Consider the following 25709-nt stretch of genomic DNA (forward strand, 5'->3'; position numbering starts at 1 on the left):
TAAACTGATCTCTTCTTTAATTTTCTTATCCCCTGGGTTATCAATTAACACCCTTTCTTTTTTCTTAATCTCTTCTTCTAATTCCCTCCTTTTCTCCACTTGTTTACGCCTATAAGCATTATTCATATTTATCAGAACTCCTCTCATATATGCTTTACTAGCATCCCATACCATATCCATAGATGTTCCCTTGTTCATATTAAAAACAAAAAATTCCTTCATTAGTTTTTTACATTCTATTACATTTTTCTCATATCTGAAAAGGTTTTCATTTAACCGCCAAGATCTCCTAACTCTTTCCCCACACTCCAGTTCCATCCAAACTGGGCTGTGATCAGTTAAAATTCTGGGACAAATCTTTATCTTCTTTACCCTGGAAAAAAAATCATTTGTAATTAATATAAAATCAATTCTTGAAAAGGATTGATGTCTATCTGAAAAAAATGTAAAATCTTGTTCTCTATAATTCCTTTCACGCCAGATGTCTCTTAATTCCATATCCTCCATCATATCAAAAAAAGTCTAAGGCAGTCTAGATCGCAATTTAGTAGATTGTACTATTCTTTTCTTATCAATACTAGGGTCTAACACTCCGTTCCAATCTCCCATCAGTATACATGAATTATAATCCCAATGTAATAATTTTGTATGTATCAACTTATAAAATTTCTCTTGCTGTTGATTGGGAGCATATATCCCCAATAAGAGTGTTTTCTTTCCTTCTATCATTATATCAATTGCCAGAAATCTTCCTTGTTGATCTGCCTCAACTAATTTAGCCATCAAATCTCTTTTCAAGTAAATCACTATTCCATTCTTTTTTTCCGGGGCTGATGCAGCAAAATGTGTTCCCAATTTTGTATTTATTAAATATTTTTGGTCAGTTGTCCTTATATGTGTTTCCTGCAGGCATATTATTTCATTTTTAAATTGTCTCAAATGGTGAAATATTTTCTTCCTTTTTTGTGGTGAGTTTAAACCGTTAACATTCCAGGTTAAAAACCTAGAAGCCATCCTCAGAATCTCGAAGCTTGGCGAGAACCGCTTGATAATCCTCTTGGAATTTTCTTTTAGGTCTCGCCCCTCCCACAGCTTCTACACCAGTATTCACTTCTTGTGATAAAGCCTGCTCTTGTAACTTTTTTAACTCTTCAACTTTACGTTTAGTAGCTGCTCTGGTTTGTCTTTGATCTTTGCCTTCTTCTTGTTTTTCAACTATATCCCATGCTTGGACAGCACTTGAAAGTTGCAGTACTTCCTCCTGGATACTCATAGCTCCGCCTTCCGATTGCTTCTGCAGATCCTCTTTTCTTCCCTCTGTCGCCTCTCTTGCTTTTTTGCCTCCTGGCACTGGTGGTTGTCCAGCCTTTAATATATTACTATAAAAATCTCTTGCTTTGTAAATTGTATTAAGGCGATATCGCTCTCCTGCATAATCCACTGATAATCCGACTGGGACTTCCCATCTGTATTGTACCTGTCGGTTCCTCAGCTCATCTGCCAGAAAAGCATACTCTTTCTTGGATTTCAGCATTTTGGGTGGTATTTCTTTAAATACTGCAACTTCTTGTCCTGCCACTTGCAACTTATTTTTGTAGGCAGCTTGTAAAATCTCATTTCTAATCCTTCTAGTAACAAAATAAATCACAACATCTCTTGGTAATTTCCTTTGTCTAGCTACCCATGAATTAACACGATAGATCCGATCCATTTGCCATTCGAGTTCACCTCTGGACACTCCTATAAATTGTGCCAGAGCATCTTCAAAGATCTCTTTCAGATTTTCCTTCGGATTTTCTTTCAAGCCTCTTATTCTCACGGCAAATTCCATCATCTTATATTGTGTCAACAACATTTCAGCTTCTGTTTTGTCAATCTTAATTTGTGATTCCTCAACTTTACCATCTAAAATCTCATTAGCTTGAGCAACCTCATCAATTCTATCTTCTACATAACTAACATGTTTTGCCAGTCCCTGGAGTGCAAAGACTATATCTTCCCTTATATGTTGATTTCTTGTCTTAATTATGTCCTTCATTTCTTCCATTTGATCTGAGACTCCTTTAAATGCAAATGCAATGTCCTCTTTAAAACCTTCTTTGATTTCTTTCATGGCTGCCTGAAACATCTCAAGTGTTAACATTTGTGCTTGTGGTTGTAGCTGTGGTTGTAATTGAGCTTGTGTATCTGCCGGAGGCAAGAAGGTTTGCAACCTACTAGTTTGAGCTGGGGAACTTCCCGCACTCGCTGCTTTAGGCAACACCAATTTTGTCTGCTTTGAAGCCATTTTAAAATTACACAGTCTCAGGAACAGTTCTTATAGCCAGCGAGAAAAAATCAGAAAATCTTTAAGATCTTTAAATTTTAATTCCCAAAGTCCAGGATATAGGATTAAATCCAAAAATTTTTTAAGCGGAGTTGTTAACTGGTAGGCATTAATGAGTTAACAAGCCTGTAACAACTTTCTTCTTAAGTTTCACTTTCGTCTCTTTGTCTTAACGAGCCAGCGCCATCTTCCCCTCCCTTTCCACTCCAGCTCCGCTCATATAGGCTCGAAAAGAAACGATGTTCAAAGGAATTAAAGTGTAAGTACTTGCAATTATGTAGTCTCCTGTTTTTGTTCTGCCTGCTTCAATTTTCTCTTTGTATCAATTAAAAGCAGGAGCGGACGTGGCGTTTTGCTCTGCCTTCTGGCAGAGGCGTCCCGGCTTTGGAGCTTTTCCCAGGTTCTTGGGGAGCTCGCACTTTTCGAGCCCCAGAATTAATTCTAGGGCTCTTATGGAGCTCTACCCTGCACCTGGCTGCTCACTTCCCCCTCTTCTCCCGGGGGGGAAGGTTCTTCGCCGCTAGACAGCTGATTTTTTGCTGTTCTAGCGGCTAACAAAGTCACGGGGCTAGCGCTCACCCAGGGAGCGTCCTCAACGTCCTACGGAGCCGCTGGAATCTGGTGTTGGGTAATTCTTATTGTGGCTGATGGCTATGTCCTGTGTTAGATTTTTTTGGGTGAGGGGCTACTTGTTTTAATCCTATCACTCTGCTTTTGCTAGCTGTCAAAACTGATGCAAGGGGTTTTGAAATATCCTATCTTGAATGGACTTCGGCCATCAGTATTTGCTTGCTTATGAATGGAACTATCTAGATAGTTGGCTTTGTTCAATAAGTTTAAGCGCCTGCATCTGTCTGAACTTAGCTTATTACGTTTTTCTTTAGGTGTCTGGCTGGAATGTGGGCAGTTTTTTATTAGAGTCTTGGTCTTTTTTGGCTTTTCTGAGGCTTTTCCTTATGACTAATATTTCTAAAGCTTTTTCTTATGGTTAATATTTTATTTGGGTTTCTTCTTAGAGTTTCAATGTTCATTTAACAATCATGGCAAAAAGAGTGAAAAATTGGGCATGGCTTGTTTAACAACCGCCTTGCTTAGCAACCAAAATTCTGGTTTTAATCATGTTCACAACTCGAGGACTACCTTTGTATACTCTGCCAACATCTCTACTCCCCTGTTGTGGATTAATAAGACCAACACAACTTTTCAGGGTTAGCCAGAGACATTGTATATTGCGCAATAGGTTCAAAGCTTGTACATGAAGCATTGAACAAAGACAGAAATCAGTTACAATGGTTTTTATACCCTTCTAAGACAAAGGATTCTGTTAACTCAGCAGTTTATGTGATCATATACATTTGTCATATTTAATTGACACTTCCCAATTACTAAGTTTTACATTTTTCTTTGCCAACAGTCATAATTCTTTTTGCCAATTACTGAAGCATAGATTCAAATTATCTCTTGTTGATATTACATGTGGTCATCCTTTGATCTGTTTTAACCTTCAAACAAATATCTCTATCTCTGGCAACTGAGGGGCCCCTCTTGTGAATGTTTCTACTTCAAAGGAATTCTCTGCCTTTCAACTGGAGATAATTGGCTTCCCTCAAACAAGCACATTTCCTTTCTTACAATACTATGAATAAAGAGGGCCCTTCAGTGATCATCCAGCTGGATCCGCATTTACCTACATTACCCCTTTGACATTCATTTTGTGCTGGTTTTGGTTGCATTTTTAGATATGAAAAAAACTAATTTTGCTTTAGCCACAACTGAATAAACCACATTTTTATTCAACATGCAAAACTACAAACAATATTCAAACTGATGCTAAACCTAAATTAAGCAAGCATAATATAGTTTCCGAGTAATAGGTGATTGTGCTTCGAAAATCTGTCGCGCTTTCGCAAGTTGTAGTTCTTTGTCCAAAGTTGGCTTTGAGTTTCTTTACCAGGACACCATTTCCCAAGATTCTATGGGAAGCCTATTACCATCACGTGCGCTACCTAAGGAAAACGAGAGCTGAAAGAAGCATCGGCCATTTTGTGAGCTACCGTCGCTGTTGCTGTTGGAGACGCCACCGCATTCCCCATCCCCCCCACCCCTAGCCGGGTCTTCTCTGCCCTCCAGGTTTCGCTGTTTGTTTGCATTTTTCTTTACTTTCCCCCCACTGCTGAACTTTGAGAAAGTCCCGGACAAACCCAGCCGCGGCCTTTTCCCCCCGAGCAGCGCCCAGCCACAGAAGCGCATGTCCACTATCCAGAACCTGCAATCCTTCGGTAAGAAACGGGGCTCCTTCTGTCTCTTGGTTCAGTGACAGAGGCCGTATCGGCACCGGCTGCGGTATTTCTTCGCAGAAGAATTGGGCTTTTCTCCCCTTCGTTTCTTCCTCCCCCAATCCTATTTACGTTTTCCGCCCCTTTCTCCGCTTCCTGTCTGCTGTCACAGTGGGCTGCTATTAGATTGGTCTCTTCCTCCTCCTCCTTTCCCACATTAGTCACCGCTGGTTTAGCACGATAAACCAGTATTTAATCATCCAATTCTTGACTCGGGCACGGGATTGAAAATAAGGAACAACGCTTCTTTTGTAGCCCTGCAAATTTAATGTTAAGCGTAGATCGCTAGTCTCCAAAATGTGTTAGTTGAGAAATAGAGAAGTATAATGAGAATGCCTTCTCCTCCCACATCTTTCCTGCCTTAGGGGGAGGACGGCCAAGCTTTTACCGATCTTCCCCGATTGCAAATGCTAGGTGACTGAAATACTTCTGCTTATCTGTTAATTAAAACGTTAATTAAGAATTTAAGTAATCTTTTTGAATATTCTTTTGATGTTAAGTTTTAATGATAGATTGAAATAAATCAATGAATGCCACTTACTTTTTCTTAAATGTGTGTATTTGCCCCAACAAATTATACTCTTAGTTGAAACAATAATTGTACCCTATACATGGCTAAAATCTGATGTCTACATTTTTAAAATGGCTTTGTTTAGCCTTATTGAAATCTATTTGACTTACAAACTTGGTTGCCAGATCTTGTTTGCATTTTTACAGTCTATAATTCTATCATGCTGCATATCACTCTTTTTTCTATTGTAAGCATTTCTGATTTAATTTCTAGGTCTTCTTATGTCATTTTTACAACTTAATTTGTCAATTATTTTCTACCTGTAGAAAATTTGAAAAACTTGGTTTGATTTCCTTCTAGGGTGGCAGTCTCTTCTTATCCATTCTCTCTTGAATTACAGTATCATAATTTTTTAATAGAAAATAAATATTATGGATTGAAATTCTATTATATTCTATATAATAGAAACAAAAGATGGATGGCAGAAAAAGACCTAGTGGTCCATCAAGTCTGCTCTTTGAGTTTTTTGGGTTTTGTTTTCATTTATTTATTTTACTTTTTAAATATTTGTTGGATGGTGGATATGTGTTTATCCCAAGCATGTTTAAACTTAGTTACTGATGATTGATTCACTACCTCCACTGGAAATTGGTTCCAAGCTTCCACTATTCTTTTTGTGAAGTAATACTTTCCAACATTACTTTTGAATTTCTCTTCTGTCAAATTGAAGCGATGCCTCTGTGATCTTGATTTTTGCTTAATATTGAAAATACTGCCTTCTAGAACCTTATTTGCATCGTTAATGTAGTTAATTGTTTCAATCATGTCCCCCCCACTTTCCTTTCTGTCCACCATGCTGTGCATATTCAGTTCCTCTAGTCTCTATCGATACGTTTGTCCCTCAGACCTTGCATCATTTTTGTTGCCTGTCTCTGGACTCAGTCTTATCAATAACTTTTTTTAAAATGAGGTTTCCAGAACCGAATACTCTTCCAAACGGGGTATGACTAAAGCCCTATGTAGCACGATTAGGACCTTCTTTTTCCTGGTAGTGATCCTTCTAGTGATGTACCCCAGAATTTTGTTTGCCATTACAGCTGCCTGTTTACTGTTCTGAACATACCTAAATCCTTTTCTTCTGTTATTCTGTTCAACACTGTATCCACAATACCATACTCTGCCAGAGGATTCTTTTTCTCCAAGTGAATCATGATCTTATATTGAGAAACATTGAATTGTAGTTTCCACATTTTTTATCAATTTCCCAGCAATACCAAATCATTTTCTATCTTACAAATACCTGCAGGAGCATCACTTTTATTACAAACATTTGTGTCATCAGCAAAAAGACAACTCTTACCTAGCAATCCTGTTTTATCTCTTACAAACACATTGAACAAACCAAGTCCTAGGACTGAGCCTTGTTGTACAATCAAATCAAAGTAGAGAAACAGCTTCCAAGCAGCCAATTAATTGCCACATCCCAGGAAATTTCCAATCTCCAACTTACTTCTGATATCAAATATTACACAGATTATAAATACTGCAAAGCAATTTTCACTTCTGAACTATTCTTGTATTTAAGAAGCATCTCTGGGAAATGAGCAGAACTTCTGCAAAAAATCTTACCATACCATGGAGTACCAACTACTAAAATGTACCACAAATACAGACGACTTCTAAATAATTCAAACTCCATCAAAATCCTTGTTGAGGTACAATTAGATCTCCATTTAGATAGAAAATGTTAAAGAGAATTTTAGGGTACTGACATACTGTATATCTTTATTTAGAAAACATATTCAATGAAAGATTCATTTTCATTACATGAATTTCCCCTTTTCAGACCCCTTTGCTGATGCAACTAAGGGTGACAACTTACTCCCAGCAGGGACTGAAGACTACATCCATATAAGGATTCAGCAACGGAACGGCAGAAAAACATTAACGACTGTTCAGGGAATTGCTGATGACTATGACAAAAAGAAACTGGTGAAAGCATTCAAAAAGGTAGACTTGATGTTTCTTGGATTTTGAAATGTTTGAGCTAAGAATGTCCAAACTGAATACACATACATTTTTATATGTATACATTCATTTATATAGATTTATTTATTTATTTATTTATTTATTTATTTATTTATTTATTTATTAAATTTATATACCGCCCTATTCCTAAGGGACTCAGGGTGGTGAACAGCGAACGATAAAAATACATTTAATACAAATGTTAATAAAAAACCAATTAAAATATACTAAACACTCTGGTCCTAGATAATTCAAGACATCCCAGTTTAAAATAAAATCAAAAAGCAATATAAAGGGAAAGTTAGGCCAGGCCGGCCTGCTGAAACAGGAATGTTTTGAGGGCACGGCGGAAAGTGCGCAGATCCGGAATCTTCTTTATCTCTGGGGGGAGCTCGTTCCAAATGGTGGGTGCCCTCACAGAAAAGGCTCTCCCCCTGGGGGCCGCCAGTCGACATTGTTTGGCTGATGGCACCCTAAGAAGCCCCTCTCTATGGGAGCGCACTGGGCGGTGAGAGGCTATTGGTGGCAGAAGGCGGTCTCGTAAGTACCCCGGTCCTAAGCCATGGAGCGCTCTAAAGGTGGTAACTAAGACCTTGAAGCGCACCCGGAAGACCACAGGGAGCCAGTGCAGCTCGCGCAGGAGGGGAGCCACATGGGAGCGCCATGCTGCTCCCATTACTACCTGCACGGCCGCATTCTGGACCAGCTGGAGCCTCCGGGTAGTCCTCAAGGGGAGCCCCATGTAGAGAGCATTACAGTAGTCCAGGTGTGAAGTGACGAGGGCATGAGTGACAGTATTTAACGAGTCCCGATCCAGAAAGGGACGCAACTGGCGAATCAGGCGAACCTGATAAAAAGACCTCCCGGCCACAGCCGTCAAGTGTTCTTCTAAAGACAGCCGTGAGTCCAAGAGGACGCCTAAGTTGCGAACCCTCTCCGTGGGGGGCAATGACTCATCCCCAATAGTCAGTGATGGCACCAATTGACTATATCGGGACGTTGGAAACCACAGCCACTCAGTCTTGGATAGGTTGAGCCTGAGCCTGTTCCTCCCCATCCAGATCTGTACAGCCTCCAGGCACTGGGACATCACTTTAAGGGCATCATTGGGGTGGTCCGGGGTGGTCCGGGGTGATGATACTTCACCCCGAAACCACGGATGATCTCACCCAGCGGCTTCACATAAATGTTGAACAGAAGGGGTGAGAGAACCGACCCCTGTGGCACCCCACATACAAGGGGCCTCGGGGTCGACCTCTGCCCCCCTGTCAACACAGACTGTGACCGATCAGAGAGAAAGGAGGAGAACCACCGCAACACGGTGCCCCCCACCCCTAACTCTTCCAACCGGTGCAGCATGATACTATGGTCGATGGTATCAAAAGCTGCTGAGAGGTCTAATAGGACCAGGATAGAGGAGCAACCCCTGTCCCGGGCCCTCCAGAGATCATCTACCAATGCGACCAATGCCATTTCCGTGCTGTATCCAGGCCTGAAGCCCGACTGGAACAGATCTAGATAAGCCGATTCATCCAAGTACTGAGGAAGCTGTCGCGCTACCACACTCTCAACAACCTTCGCAACGAAGTGAAGGTTGGAGACTGGACGGTAATTAGCCAACACTGCTGGGTCCAGGAAAGGCTTCTTGAGGAGAGGCCTCACCACCGCCTCCTTCAAGGCGGCAGGGAAGACACCCTCTCTCAAGGAAGCATTTATAATCCCCTGGAGCCAACCTCGTGTAACCTCCCGAGAGGCCAGCACCAGCCAGGAGGGACACGGGTCCAATAAACATGTGGCCGCGCTCAGTCTGCCCAGTATCTTGTCCACGTTTTCCGGAGTCACAGAATCAAACTCTTCCCAGGTAATATTCTCAAGACTTGCCTCCATCCTCCCTCCCGAACCTACCCAGCAGAGTCCAAATTTTCCCGAATCTGAGCGATTTTGTCATACAGATATTGTACAAAGTCCTCGGCTCTACCCTCCAAGGGGTCCTCCTGCGCTTCCTGGTGGAGCAGGGAGCGGGTCACCCTAAACAGGGCGGCCAGGCGATTATCTGATGACGCAATAAGAGCAGAAAAATAGTTACACTTTGCCGCTTTTATTGCCACCAGGTAGGTCTTAATATGAGACCTTACCAGTGTTCGGTCAGATTCAGAACGGCTGGCCCTCCAACTGCTCTCCAGGCGTCTTTTCCGGCGTTTCATCTCCCTCAGCTCCTCGGTGAACCAGGAAGCCAGGTGAGATCGACGCCGGGTCAGAGGCCGCAAAGGCACGACCCGGTCCAAAGCTCCAGCGGCCGCCCTATCCCAGGCAGCCACTAGGTCTTCAGTTGAGCCATGTGCCAGAGCCTCAGGAAATGGCCCAAGCTCCGTCTGGAACCTATCCGGGTCCATCAGGCGCCTGGGGCGGAACCACCTCATCGGTTCCGCCTCCCTGTGGCGGGGTGTGGCGGTTCGAAGGTCAAAGCGAAGGAGGGAGTGATCTGACTATGACAAGGGCTCGATCGCTATATCCCCTATCTCGAGACCACTCAGCCACTGACCAGAGACAAAAACCAGGTCCAGCGTGTTTCCCCCGTGTGAGTAGGGCCATGAACTAATTGGGTCAGGTCCATGGCCGTCATGGAAGCCATGAAGTCCTGAGCCACCTCAGACGCCTCACCGACGGATGGCAGGTTGAAGTCCCCCATGACCATAAGTCTAGGGGTATCAATCGCCACCGCGGCTATAACGTTGAGTAGCTCAGGCAAGGCCGCTGCCACGTGGCAGGGAGCCAGGTACGTAACCAGCAGGCCCATCTGCACCCCATGACCCCACTTCACAAGGAGGGACTCACATCCGGCCGTCTGAGGAACAGTGGCCTCCCTCGGACTAAGACCCTCTTTAATGATAACTGCCACCCCCCCCGCCCCTTCCCTGTGACCTTGGCTGATGAAATGCCCGGAAACCGGGTGGGCACATCTCTACCAGAGGGACTCCCCCCTCCTGGCCCAACCAGGTCTCCGTAATACCCACCAGGTCCGCTCCCCCCTCCTGAACAAGATCACAAATGAGGGGGGCTTTATTTACCACGGACCTGGCATTGCATAGCATCAGCCGAAGGCCCAGGGCCTGAGATATTCTTAAAGTGCTATGATAGTTCTGAAATTGTGTTATGCCAATATAATATTTTTTATTTCAGCTAGTAAAAGATGCTAATTTTTTAAAGAAACAATTGACTTCCAATTGATTTTTGAAAACTCTTTTGAGCAGAAATGGTGATAAAATTGATTTCATTGAGTCTCCTAAAATTGCCACATTTGGAAATGATTAAGATCTCTAACACTTATGCTTAGAAATATTGCAAAAGATAATGGTGCTTCTACTCAAATTGCTCCACAAGAGTACCAGGCAATCTTTGCTATTATAAGCTGAGACAGTAAACTTGTGCAGAATTTCCTCTTAAATCAGGAGATCAAAACTTTGGTTGTTATTGACTAAATTATTATTATTATTTAGTTTTAAAATGTAATACCTATACTTTGTCTTATTTTCTTAAATATAAATCATTTGCACTTTAATCTGGTTCAGGCCTCCCATATTCAAAATTATGGCAGTCACTGCTCACCTGTATCCCTGTGGTCATGTGACCATATTTTGGGCACTTGACAATCATCCCACATTTACATTGATTTGCAGCATGTTATGGTCTTGTCACTGCAGTTTATTGCAGTGTTTGTTTTTGTTGAAAACTACAAAAAATCCCCATAATGAAGAATGGGTTGACTTAATGACTGAGGTGTTTGCTTAACTAACATGCATTTGCTTTATAGGTGCCACATTCGCTTAATAATCACTACAAAAAAAACTCATAAAATTGGGTGTAGTCAAATGATGACCTGTTTAATCATTAAAATCATAATTGCAGATTCAATTATAGTTGTAAGTATTGGAAGAAATATCCATCTGATTTCAGCTTCAAGTGGGGAGAAAGACACCGGAAACATAGAAGCTGTTTGGAAAGATGGTTTAATGGTGGACAGAACCACATGGTTTGAGGTCCTATGCAATTGAGCACGTGGCTGAAAGAGAGCAAGAGATTTATCCCCTCTCTTGGGCCCTGCCTTGGAGTTTCCTGTTCCTGTGTAAGAAATGTATTCTGATTGGTTGTCAGACTCCCATGGGGCCATGCAGGGGTAACATTTTTAGGTTGCCTTGAATCCCAGGCTTGGTTGAACCTTGCTGGGTGATGAGGTAATGAAGCTAATCGTATCATATCCTGAGGGGTCTTAATCCCATCACCCTGGAGCTGATCAGGGAGACTTGATGGGTGCTTTTAATTTTTCTGGTGCAAAGGGGAAGGCATTGATAGAGGCAACAGAAAAGGATTCCTTTAATGGCTCCCAAAAGGAGAGCTTTCAACCATGAAGGTCTAGCAGCCAGGGCAAAAGTTCTGGAAAGAAATTTACAGTATCCAATTTTCTATGCCTATTATTTTCAAATGTTAGATATCACTTTCTGTGAGTTTCCAGTCAGGTTTCAAGCAAGCATAAGTACCAAAATTCTTCACAGCCATAGTTTTCCTTTAAATAACTACAGGCTGTCCATTTCCAAGGGTTGGTTAAACACACAGTAAATGTAAGAATGAATTTTTTTTCCTGTAAGTGAACTTAAAACATTCCCTCTTAAACTTGGGCTTTTCTTAAAAGTACAGAGAGGAAAGAAAATTGAACTTGGTGTTCTTCACCCTGTTTAGCTGGCCAGACTAAACTGGGTGAAGGCATTTTCTTTCAGTGCTTTTAATATTTTTTGTAGCAATTTAAAATTTTTGACTTTTGGATTGGAGATATTTTTCTATTACAATTACTTCAAGGGCACATAGAGACTTTGACATACACACATACACAAAAACAAGGAGAAAAAGAGAGGAAAACAGAACTCTCAGGTTTATGCACACTGGTCATTCCCACCATAAATCTCAGTTAAATTGGGGAAGGCACAAATCTTAACAAACATACCACATGGTTGCATGGAAGACAGAGAGGAAGAGAGAAACAAACAAAAAATAAAAACCCCAACATTTCTATTTATATATTTCCCTTTTCTTTTAAGTATCTTTATTTAGCCAGATTGGTTTTCCAGCTTCATCCCTGAGCAAAGCCCACTTCTTACACAACCTTTTTTTTTTTCTTTGTCATGCCCAGCTCGACAGGCAAGTGCCTCTTTTTGTCCCAGGCATCAAGCAAGTCTTCTCCTGGGGAGCCTACCCTGACCCTTGAGCTAGAGCAGGGGTTTGCAATCTTAAACACTCAAAGAGCCATTTGGACCCATTTCCCACAGGAAAAAAAAAACCACTACAAAATCTGGGTGGGTGTGGCGAACTCGATGTCACTCACTCCCACCCAGTCACATGACCCCTACCCATGCCTACCCAGCCACAAAACTGTTCTTTCTCTCTATGTTTCTCCCCCCCGTATCTCTGCCCCTCTCCCTCTCTCTCCCACTCTCCCCTCTCTCCCCATCTCTTTCTGCATCTCTCTGTATCGCTGTGCCTCTCTCTGTGTCCCCCTCCCTATCTTCCCCTGTCTCCCCCTCCCCCCTCTCTCTGTGTCTCTCTCCCCCTTTGTATCTCTCTCCCCCTCTCTCTCCCCCTCTCTCTGTATCTGTGTGTGTGAGTGTCTCTCTCTCTCTCTCTCGGAAAGCTGCGGCTGAGCCAAGCCAGCAAGCGGGGGGCAGCCGGCTGCTTACTTAAAGAGGGTCTCCCCTTACGTGTGTACCCTCCCGGCCCTGCCATGGCCGGCCATGGGGTCACGAGAGGAGGAGGAGGGTTGCCAGAGCCTTAGTGCAGGAGTGAAGTGGCCCTGTACCTTCCTTCGTGCCACATTTGCGCATAAGGCAGCCTTCGCTTCCTGCCACTTTGGGCTGGAACTTGTACCCTCTGCGCTCGGCCGAAGAGTTGCCAAGGGGATGACATGGCAAGGCGATGGCCAGAGCCTTAGTGCAGGAGAGAAGCCACATCTGTTGCATCCCGTTAAGACCCTCCTTGAGTGGCCAGCTGCCCTGCACACGCCTTTGCTGTGCTTTGGCACTTGTTTAAGGAGGGTCTCCCTGCATTTGTGCACCCACAGCTGGCCAGGGGGCCGCGAGAGGAGAAGGAGGGGGGAAGGACAGTTGCCGAAAGGGAAGCCTCCGCCGCGGCTGATGATAGTTCCTTACCAGCCCAGATTTCCAAAAAGAAGAAATAAAAGGAGTAGCGAAGTGCCCCAAGGAAAGCTTGCTGGCTTGGCCCAGCTATGGCTTTATGAGCGAGAGAGAAGAAACGCAGAGACAGAGAAGAGTGAGAGAGAGATGCACACAGAGAGACATGGGGGGGGGGGAGGATTTCTGGCAGTGACGTCAACGTGTCTGGAACGAAAAGAAGGGGGCTCCGTTCTTGAAGTTCCAATATTCTTGATTAGGAAGCCGATTTAGGCACTATTTATCTTGAAGAGATCAATAGAAAAAAGAGGAATCTTCAAGGACCTCGGAGAGCAAAGCAATCTCTCCGAAGGTTCAAGAGAACCTCTTAATTCCAATCAGGAAAAAACCAGCCATTTTGGCTGGCCTGAAATGCTGATAAACCGAAGAGTGGGAAGTGAAAATTGAAGTAAGAGAACACATTGGTAAAGGATCGAATGAGAGAACAAAAGATTTGAAAAGGTACAGCTATAGTGTGGGAAAAGTGAAAAGTGAGCGGAGAAAGTGAGACTCCAAACTAGCGGCGAAATGACAGCTAGGCAAGCGGCGAAGAAACAGCGAGAGGAGCGGAAATCAATTTGGATTGACAGTGACAGCGCAGAAACAGGAGAACGGTGGAAATGGAGAGGCTTCAGAAGGCGTACTGGTAAAAGAACCAAGAAATATAAAATACACAGATTGCGTAGAAGAAGCGACTGGGTCCAGAGCGGTGAGCAATGAGAGAGAAACTGGAAAAATAGGAGATCACAGAGATCGCAGAGAGCCAAGAAGGGGCGAGGACGACGAAATTAAGCGGCAACGGAAACTACAGTACTTAGGACTATTGCAACTATTTTAATAATATTTGTTACTTGTAGCCAGAAGCTGGACTTGAGAGAGATCTAAATTCTAAAATCTTAAACAAATCCTAATTGACTGAGAAAGAAAAATATTGGAGAGAGGAAACGGAGGATTAATTTGTAACGGAGACTGAAGAGTGGGTGTTAATACACAGAGACCCACAGATAACAGCTTTGTAAACTAACGAATTGGAGTGGATTACAAATTTGTGGATACTTTGACTTTTGGATATTGGGACATCTAAAACAATTAAGAACAGAGACTTTGAAAATAAACTGTCAGATACAGGAAGATAGATGATGCAAGAGTGAAGAAGGATTGCAAAGCGGAAAGAGAACGAGCATCAATCAACGCAGTATAAAATACAATGGAGCAAAAAAGTATTTAGTCAGCCACCAATTGTGCAAGTTCTCCCACTTAAAAAGATGAGAGAGGCTTGTACTTGACGTCAGAGGTAGACCTCAACTATGAGAGACAAAATGAGAAAACAAATCCAGACAATCACATTGTCTGATTTGGAAAGATTGTATTTGCAAATTATGGTGGAAAATAAGTATTTGGTCACCTACAAACAAGCAAGATTTCTGGCTCTCACACACCTGTAACAACTTCTTTAAGAGGCTCCTCTGTCCTCCACTCATCACCTGTATTAATGGCACCTGTTCGAACTTGTTATCAGTATAAAAGATACCTGTCCACAACCTCAAACAGTCACACTCCAAACTCCACTATGGTGAAGACCAAAGAGCTGTCGAAGGATACCAGAAACAAAATTATAGACCTGCACCAGGCTGGGAAGACTGAATCTGCAATAGGCAAGCAGCTTGGTGTGAAGAAATCAACTGTAGGAGCAATAATTAGAAAATGGAAGACATACAAGACCACTGATAATCTCCCTCAATCTGGGGCTCCATGCAAGATCTCACCCCGTGGGATCAAAATGATCACAAGAACGGTGAGCAAAAATCCCAGAACCACACGGGAGGACCTAGTGAATGACTTTCACAGAGCTGGGACCAGCGTAACAAAGGCTACCATCAGTAACACACTACGCCGCCAGGGACTCAGATCCTGCAGTGCCAGTCGTGTCCCCCTGCTTAAGCCAGTACATGTCCGGGCCCGTCTGAAGTTTGCTAGAGAGCATTTGGATGATCCAGAAGAGGATTGGGAGAATGTCATATGGTCAAATGAAACCAAAGTAGAACTGTTTGTATACTATATGGTGTGGGAAAGGTGGTACAAGTGGTTGCATGATAAAATGGAAGAAAGATCAAAGGTGTGTTAAATATTGGTTAAAAGTGAGTCAAAATATCAACAAGTATCATTTATGTAAATAGTTAAAACACTGCATATCCGATACAAATTGAAAATGTTTATTATATTTATGTGTTCTACGTTATTGTTTGAATGATTGTTTGTTTGTTTGGTTTTTTTTTTTTTCCTTTTTGTTCTGTAAAAAATCTCAATAAAGTTTCTATAAAAAAAATAAATAAAATCCAAACAAATCCCACATGCATTTATTACAAAACTTTATCTGGGAGCTACTTCTATCGAACTCCAAACCCTAACCCTAACCCTATGCATACCTAACTAATCTTAAACCCTATTGCTATCAGAATGAATTAAGTATGAATTAAGTATGAACAGGATTGCATTGTATGTGTGCTTACTATCACTGAAATGTAAAGTATGTACTTTTTTTCTGTTTGTGAAAATAAGCAGTCTTTTAAGAAAAATACAATTGAAATTATTTGGTGCAAAAAAAAAAAACTGTTTGGTAGAAACACAACTCGTCGTATTTGGAGGAGAGAGAATGCTGAGTTGCATCCAAAGAACACCGTACCTACTGTGAAGCATGGGGGTGGCAACATCATGCTTTGGGGCTGTTTCTCTGCAAAGGGACCAGGACGGCTGATCCGTGTACAGGAAAGAATGAATGGGGCTATGTATTGTGAGATTTTGAGTGCAAACCTCCTTCCATCAGCAAGGGCATTGAAGATGAAACGTGGCTGGGTCTTTCAGCATGACAATGATCCCAAACACACCGCCTGGGCAACGAAGGAGTGGCTTCGTAAGAATCATTTCAAGGTCCTGGAGTGTCCTAGCCAGTCTCCAGATCTCAACCCCGTAGAAAATCTTTGGAGGGAGTTGAAAGTCCGTTTTGCCCAGTGACAGCCCCAAAACAGCCCCTGCTCTAGAGGAGATCTGCATGGAGGAATGGGCCAACATACCAGCAACAGTGTGTGCCAACCTTGTGAAGACTTACAGAAAACATTTGACCTCTGTCATTGCCAACAGAGGATATATAACAAAGTATTGAGATGAACTTTTGATATTGACCAAATACTTATTTTCCACCATAATTTGCAAATAAATTCTTTCCAAATCAGACAATGTGATTGATGAATTTGTTTTCTCATTTTATCTCTCATAGTTGAGGTCTACCTATGATGTCAATTACAGGCCTCTCTCATCTTTTTAAGTGGGAGAACTTGCACAATTGGTGGCTAACCAAATACTTTTTTGCCCCACTGTACAACTGCTTAATTTAAACAGAGACATTTATTGATTACCAAAAATTACCAAGTGAGAAAGTTTGGATTGTTACTCCCTATTTAAAATCTGAGATATAACTTTGAGATATAACTTTTTACTGCGGCAAATATAAATAATTAATTGAGTATTATACTTATTTACTTAGATACTTAGATACTGAGAGACTGATATATTATTGACTATATTTACCATATTTTCTTATATATTTAATTATAGATTTCAAATAAGGACATTGTTTAAAAGTTAGAAATTTATATTAACTACACCTATTAGCTTAACTTTCTTAGAATGACTATATAGATTCACATATTTTTATATTGACACATTTATTTATTTATTACATGTATTTGTATGCTGCCATTCTCCCGAAGGACTCAGGGCGGCGAACACAAGTTAAGAAACAAGTACAATAAAATCATAATTTAATCCAAATAATTAATTAGTAGTAAATAATAAAGCCCGGAATCAGTCTCAGCCTATTTGTTTGAAAAGCCAAGTCTTCAAGTACTGACAGAAGGAGCGGAGATCAGAAGCCGTCCGGAGCTCAGTAGGTAATTCATTCCAGAGGGTGGGAGCACCCACAGAGAATGCCCTACCCCTGGACACAGCAAGTGACATTGGCTCGCCGTCGGAACCCTGAGGAGAGCGGCCCTATGTGAGTGAACAGGACAGTGAGAGGCAGGCAGGAGAAGGTCATGCAAATATCCCGGACCTAAGTCATGAAGGGCCTTATAGATGAGGACTAGCACCTTGAAGCGGACCCAGAGAACCACTGGTAACCAGTGCAGCTCACGCAGGAGGGGTGTTATATGGGAGTAACGAGGGGCTCCCATAACAACCATGCAGCTGCATTCTGGATCAGCTGGAGTCTCTGGGTGCATCTCAGGGGCAGGCCCATGTAGAGGGAATTGCAGTAATCCAAGCGGGAAGTAACCAGGGCATGAGTGACTGTGCGAAGGTCATCTCGGTCCAGGAAAGGGCGCAACTGGCGCACCAGGCGAACCTGTGCGAAGGCCCCCCTGGTCACGGCCATTAGATGGTCTTCTAGGGACAGCCAAGCATCCAGGAGGACACCCAAGTTGTGAGCCTTATCAACGGGTGCAAGTTTTTCCCCATCTATCAAAAGTGATGGAGCGTCTGAAACCCGAGATGCCGGCATCCACAGCCACTCAGTCTTAGAGGGATTGAGTTTGAGTCTGTTTCTGTCCATCCAGGCCCGTACCTCCTCCAGGCAACGGGACATCACGGAAAGGGCATCTCTGGGGTGGTCTGGGGTGGAGATATATAATTGGGTATCATCAGCATATTGATGATATCTCACCCCAAAGCCACGAATGATCTCACCCAGTGGCTTCATACAGATGTTAAAGAGCAGGAGGGAGAGAACCGACCCCTGAGGCACCCCACAATTAAGGGGCCTCGGGGTGGATCTCTGCCCTCCCGCCCATACAAACTGAAAGCGACCCGAGAGGTAGGGGGAAAACCACCGTAAGACAGTGCCTCCCACCCCTAACCCCACAAGTCGCTGCAGTAGGATATCATGGTCGATGGTATCAAAAGCCGCTGAGAGGTCAAGTAGGACCAGGATGGAGGAACAACCCCCGTCCCGAGCCCGCCAGAGATCATTCACCAGAGCGACCAATGCCGTTTCCGTGCTGTGACCGTGTCGGAAGCCTGATTGGTACGGGTTAAGGTATTCCGTTTCCTCCAGGAATTGTGGGAGCTGTTGAGCCACTACAGTCTCAACAACCTTTGCGATGAAGCGAAGGTTAGAGACTGGACGATAGTTATTAAGTGAGTCTGGATCCAGGGAAGGCTTCTTGAGGAGAGGTCGAACCACCGCCTCCTTAAGAGAGGCGGGGAAGTTCCCCTCTCAACGAAGCATTGACAATTGCCTGGATCCAGTCTCTAGTCACCTCTCTGGAAGCCGAAACCAACCAGGAGGGACAAGGGTCCAATAAGCAAGTGGAAGAACTAAGTTTGCCCACAATCCTGTTCACTTCCTTGACAGAAACAGGGTCAAACTCAATCCAGATATTATTCTCAAGACCCACCCTAGTCTCCCGATTGGATTCTGCCCAGTCAGAGTCCAATCCGATCCGGATCTGAGCGATTTTATCATGCAGAAACTGTACAAAATCCTCAGCTTTGCCCTGCAAAGGGTCTTCCCTCGCTCCCTGATTGAGGAGGGAGCGGGTCACACGAAACAGGGCCGCTGGGCGGTTTTCTGCAGATGCAATGAGGGTGGTGAAGTGATGTTTCGCCGCATCCATTGCCGCTAGATAAGACCTAATATGGGTTCTTAACTGTGTTTGGTCAGATTCAGATCGAGAGGACATCCAACTCTCCTCTAAGCGTCTTTTCCGACGTTTCATTTCCCGGAGCTCCATGGAAAACCAAGGAGCAATCCGGGATCTGCGTCGGGTTAGAGGCCGTAAAGGTGCGATTCTGTCCAAGGTGTCGGTAGCCACCCGTTCCCAGGATGCCACCAGAACCTCAGCTGAATCGCAGGATTGAGAGGTGGGGAATGTTCCAAGCGTATCTGGATCCGTTCCAGTCGGGCTTCAGGCCTGGGTACAGCACGGAAACGGCATTGGTCGCGTTGGTTGATGATCTCTGGAGGGCTCGGGACAAGGGTTGTTCCTCTGTCCTGGTCCTATTAGACCTCTCAGCGGCTTTTGATACTATCGACCATGGTATCATGCTGCACCGGCTAGAGGAGTTAGGGGTGGGGGGCACCGTCCTACGGTGGTTCTCCTCCTTTCTCTCCGACCGGTCGCAGTTTGTGTTGGCAGGGGGGCAGAGGTCGACCCCGAGGCCCCTTGTATGTGGGGTGCCACAAGGGTCGGTCCTCTCGCCCCTTCTGTTCAACATTTATGTGAAGCCGCTGGGTGAGATCATCCGTGGTTTCGGGGTGAAGTACCACCAGTATGCTGATGATACTCAGCTGTACATCTCCACCCCGGACCACCCCAATGATGCCCTTGAAGTGATGTCCCGGTGCCTGGAGGCCGTGCGGATCTGGATGGGGAGAAACAGACTCAGGCTCAACCCATCCAAGACCGAGTGGCTGTGGTTTCCGACATCCCGATATAGTCAGTTGGTGCTATCACTGACTATTGGGGGCGAGTCACTGGCCCCCACGGAGAGGGTTCGCAACTTAGGTGTCCTCCTGGACTCACGGCTGTCTTTAGAAGAGCACATGACGGCTGTGGCCAGGGGGACTTTTTATCAGGTCCGCCTGATTCGCCAGTTGCGTCCCTTTCTGGATCGGGACTCGTTAAATACGGTCACTCATGCTCTCGTTACTTCCCGCTTGGACTACTGCAATGCTCTCTACATGGGGCTCCCCTTGAGCACCCGGAGGCTCCAGCTGGTCCAGAATGCGGCCGCACGGGTGGTTATGGGAGCGACGTGGCGCTCCCATGTGACCCCCCTCCTGCGCGAGCTGCACTGGCTCCCGGTGGTCTTCCGGGTGCGCTTCAAGGTTTTGGTTACCACCTTTAGAGCGCTCCATGGCATCGGACCGGGGTATCTACGAGACCGCCTTCTGCTACCAATAGCCTCTCACCGACCACTACGTTCCCATAGAGAGGGGCTCCTCAGGGTGCCATCGGCCAAACAGTGTCGACTGGCGGCCCCCAGGGGGAGAGCTTTCTCTGTGGGGGCACCTACCATCTGGAACGAGCTCCCCCCAGAGATACGGAAGATCCCGGACCTGCGCACGTTTCGCCGTGCTCTCAAAACTTTTCTATTTCAGCAAGCTGGCCTGGCCTAACTCCCATCTTTTAAATTTTTAAATTTTTTAATTCGTGATTTTACAAATTGGGTGTTTTAATCTGTGTTTCGGCCGAAATATTTAATAATTTTAAGGGATTTTTTAATATTTGTATTATCTGTATTTTATCTTGGCTGTTCACCGCCCTGAGTCCTTCGGGAGTAGGACGGTATAGAAATTTGATTAATAAATTAATAATAAATAAATAAATAAATAAATAAATAAATAAATAAATAAATAAGAACCTTTCTGGGTCCATCAGGCGCCTAGGGCGGAACCATTTTATGGGTCCCGTCTCCCAGCGGCAGGGGTTGGCAGATTGAAAGTCTAGTCTAAGGAGGAAATGGTCAGTCCATGACAGGGGAGAGATGGAAAGTTCTCCCTTACCATGACCATTTATCCACTACCCAGAGAGAAAAACCGGGTTGAGTGTGTGTCCTCCCCTATGAGTTGGGCCCTGAATAAGCTGAGTCAGGTCCATGGCTGCCATGGAGGCCATAAACTCCCGGACTGTCTCAGATGACTCACCAATCGAAGGCAGATTAAAATCTCCCACAACTAAAAGGCTGGGGAATTCAAGTGCTGAGCACATTGTAAGCCGCCCTGAGTCTTCGGAGAAGGGCGGCATATAAATCAAATTTAAAAAAAAAAAAAAAAAAGTGCCACCTCAGACAAGACATCGAGCAGTGTGGGCAGGGCTGTGGCAATATAGCTGGGAGATAGGTATGTGACCAACAAGCCCGACTGAACTCCAGGGTCCCACTTCAATAGAAGAGACTCACACCCGCCTATCTGAGGGACAGTGACCTCCCTAGGATTCAGACTTTCTCTAACAACTACTGCCACCCCCCCTATATAGTATATAATATATACTAGTACTAGTATATAGTACTAGTATATACTACTATATACTACATTGATATAGTTTTGATTATAATTAATATATCTATTTATATATTTAGTTACTGACCCTGTATATTGATATTGTTTAGAAGTCAGAACTTTAGATTAATTATATCTATTATCCTAGCGTGTTTAGAGTTTAGATATATATTTTATTATTTAGATCAACTATTGATATCCATCTGTTTTAGCACTTTAGATATTAAGTATTAATTTAGCAATATAGTTAATAACAGTAAGAACAAACCAATGAATTGCTGAAACACTAGATTTTTCCCTCACCTCCCTAACTGATTTTTCCACTCATCATATAAGGATATTGAAAAGTGGAAATTTAAAAAGAATTGTACAGAATCTTGAACAATCATATTAGAAACTATTCGGGAACAGTGACTATGATAGAAAAGTAAACTATAGACCAATTTAAATATAGATCAACCAGGACACCTCGCATACTGACTTTTACCCTAACCTATACATACTAAACAAATCAAATATCAATATAGAAATAGAAATAAAAAGATCTCTTAAAACAGATAAGTGTATGAGAATTTGGGAAAGTGTGAAACAGAAAATAAAGATACAACAGGCCCAACATCGATAATTAAGACAAGCAAAAAATTAATCTCAAACCAGACAACATTTACAGCCTCACCTGTGCAACAAAAAACAATCGATACAATGCTAACTACAGAGAAAGAAAAGGCCTCCTCCATATTCAATCAGTCCTAGCCATGATACAAGAAGGAATGAATAAAACACAAGAATCCATAGTAAATAATCATGAAGAAACCAGAAAGAATCACGAAGAATTGAAAATAAATGTAGGAGAAATAAAAGATAATATTTAAAAAATGGACGATAAGATTGAGAAAATACAACAGAATATCGTGAGAAATGAATAACAGATTCAGAACATGGAAGCAAAAATGGAACAAATGGATAAGAAAATGGACAGCATGGAGCAAAATCAAGCAATATTAAATAAAGAACTAGAAAACTCAATTACATACTTAGAGATGGAAAAAGCTTCTTTCTATTTTAGGTTTCAAAATATAGCTGAAAGTAAAGAGGAAGATTTAGGAGAATTGATGACAGGAATCCTAGTGGAAGCCACTCAGAAAGAGAAAGAAGAGATCAGAAGAGAGATGGACGAGATTTACAGAGTCCACACAAATTACGCCTTTAGGCATAAGTTACCCAAGGAGGTCCACATCAGATTCGCAAGAAAAACCGTAAAAGAAGAGATCTATAAAATAATGAGAGAAGAATCAATTCTGTACAAAGGAAATAACATTAAAACAGATTCCGAGGAGGATAAGAGAACAGAGGAAAAACTATAATTTTTTAACAACACAATTAAATAAATATAAAATAATGTTTCGCTGGTTGATGCCAGAAGGGATTCTGGTTTCCTGGCAAAATAAGAAATACAAAATCGATACTTTAGAGAAAGCGCAGGAATTTTTTGACCAGCACTTTGTACTAGAAGAAGAACAAGAAACCAGATCAAAATCAGATAGCAAGACCCAGGAACATTCCACAGAAGAAATGGAAAGAAAGCAAGAAGAAAGGAGAAGACTGGAAAGAGAGACTATCAAAAGAGGGAGCGAGGGAAAAAACACAAATCATAACAAGAAACACAAGGCTTAGGACAACGAACAGATAAGAAAGAAGAATGGAACAGGAATTAAGATTGATCACAATTAATATAAATGGATTAAACATACCAACTAAAAGAACACATACATTCAAAAAACTACAGAAATTAGACATGGATATCATAAATTTGCAAGAAGTTCACATTAAAAAGCAACATCAAAAATTATTAGAAAATAAACGATTAGGAACATTATACATCTCACTAGTAGAACAAACAAAGAGGGGGATCACAATATACATTAAAAAACACAAGCAAAACAAATATATATGGACGAGGATGGAAGGATTCTGATGATAGAAATTAAACTTGAATCAAAAAATATATTATTAGTATCAATATATGCACCAAATGGAAATCAAAACAAATATTTTAAAAGAATACACAATATTATCAAAGATCTAGAATACGAAAATATATGCATCATAGGAGATTACAATGCAATCACAGATACGGGAAAGGTCTACCAGAGTAGTAAAAAGAATAAAACTAGGAAAAAAACACTCCCAGACACATTCAAAGACATGGCCCAGGAACTTCAATTACAGAATGTATGGAGGGAGATGAATAAAAGTAAGAAACAATACACATTCTATTCTAGCTCACACCAATCATGGTCTAGAATAGATATGTCTTGGATGACCACAGAACTTAGGAAAGATATAAAAGAAATTGAAATAGCGGCAAACACATGGGCAGACCACAGCCCAATAATAGTAACATGTAAAGGACATCGAAGACAAAAGAGATGGATGGTGGATAAGGAAATAATAAAAGATAAAGACTATGTGAAAATGATTGAGAAAGAAATGACTGTATTCTTCCAAATAAATACGAAAGACCAAACATCACTCCAAAACCTGTGGGACACAACCAAAGCTTACATAAGAGGTATAACAATCGCTTACAAAGCAAAGAAAAATAAAGACAAACAACAAAGAAGAGAAAACTTATTAACACAACTTAAAAAACACGAATCAGAACTACAAAAAGAACCCCACAGTAAGATGATCAAAGAAAAAATAAATCTTATAAAACATAAAATAAATCTAATCACAACAACAGAAATAGCAAGGAAAATTAAATTGGCAAAACAAAACCATTTTGAACATGCAAACAAAACAGATGTTGGCTGTCATACAAATTGAAAAAAGAAAAGGAGAAGAGAACAATACACCAGTTGCAAGATAAGGAAGGGCAAATATATCACAGAAACGAAGATAAAAAACGAATAGCAAAGAACTTTTTCCAGAATCTATATAAATGAGGAAATCCGAGAAGAAGACATCAAAGGATATTTGAGCCTTGGTATTGAGCCTTGGTGGCGCAGCAGACTAAAGCACTGTTAAGTAACACCAGCTGCCTGCAATTACTGCAAGTTCAAATCTCACCAGGCTCAAGGTTGACTCAGCCTTCCATCCTTTCGAGGTAGGTAAAATGAGGACCCGGTTTGTGGGGGCAATAAGCTGACTTTGTATAAAAAAAAAGAACACCGCTTGGGGTGGGGGCGAAAGCCCTACTAAGCAGGTATATACAAAAGTATGAAGGCTATTGCTTAATGCATTGTAAGCCGCCCTGAGTCTCCGGAAAAGGGCGGCATATAAATCGAACCAATAAATAAATAATAAATAAATATCTAAGTAAAACCAACATTCAATAATTAGAAGACACCCAGAGAGAGTTATTGAGCAGACAGATCACTATGTTGGAATTGACAGAGGCAAGGAAAAAACAGAAAAACAATAAAACTCCGGGACCAGATGGCATACCAACAGAATTTTATAAAGCATGTCAACATCCAATGGACGAAATTTTATTACAGGTTTTTAACAGTGCACTTCTAGAAGCTAAAATCCCCCAATCATGGACTGAAATAACCATCACACTCATACCTAAAGAAGAATCGGACCCCACACAAATAAAAAATTACAGACCATTATCACTCCTAAACGTAGATTATAAACTATTTACATTGATCATAACAAAGAGACTGAAAAAAATTATCAATGAATACATCCACCCAGACCAGAATGGTTTTATCCCAAGTAGACAAATCAAAAATAACACAAGATTAATAATTGATGTACTTGAATATTATGAATAAAAATCAGACAATTGGCACTAATTTTTCTAGATGCACAAAAAGCCTTTGATAATTTGAACTGGAAATTTTTCATATTACAATTAGAAGCAATGGGATTTGGCGACAAATTTCTAAAAATGATTAAGAAGATCTATTCTTCCCAAACACCAAAAATATGGATAAATGAGAGAGATGACAGAACAATTTGAAATAGCCAAAGGAGTGAGACAGGGATGTCCCCTATCTCCTCTACTGTTTATATTATTAGAAATATTATTAAATGAGATTAGGAAAGATAAAGAAATAAAGGGATTAAAAATCAAGAATGAGGAATATAAACTTCAAGCATTTGCCGACGATGTAGTATTCATTATAGAACAACCAATACAAACTGGAATGAAATTATTGACAAAAATAGAACAATACGGAAAAGTGGCTGGATTTAAAATCAATAAACAAAAAACAAAGGCATT

At 42.1% G+C, this 25709-nt stretch overlaps 1 protein-coding gene across 5 annotated transcripts in view; it reads left to right on the forward strand.

Moving 5' to 3' along the window:
* Positions 1-991: 991 nt before the first annotated feature.
* The window catches only part of EIF1B (eukaryotic translation initiation factor 1B), a 182604-nt gene continuing 157886 nt past the window's right edge, over positions 992-25709 (forward strand). For 3 of the 5 annotated variants that reach the window (XM_087894138.1, XM_060685979.2, XM_060685978.2), the window contains exons 1-2: positions 992-4605; positions 7020-7183. In XM_087894138.1, coding sequence (XP_087750264.1) covers positions 4575-4605; positions 7020-7183 — 195 coding nt within the window. In that variant the 5' untranslated portion in view covers positions 992-4574. Of the gene's footprint in view, positions 4606-4821; positions 5077-7019; positions 7184-9312; positions 16651-25709 lie in introns of those variants that run through there. The other 2 variants (XM_060685976.2, XM_087894137.1) reach the window with 2 other exon arrangements.

The sequence above is a fragment of the Pantherophis guttatus genome, chromosome 4 (genome assembly GCF_059756535.1).
Source record: "Pantherophis guttatus breed Tessera chromosome 4, ASM5975653v1, whole genome shotgun sequence".
Classification (NCBI taxonomy): Eukaryota; Metazoa; Chordata; class Lepidosauria; order Squamata; family Colubridae; genus Pantherophis; species Pantherophis guttatus.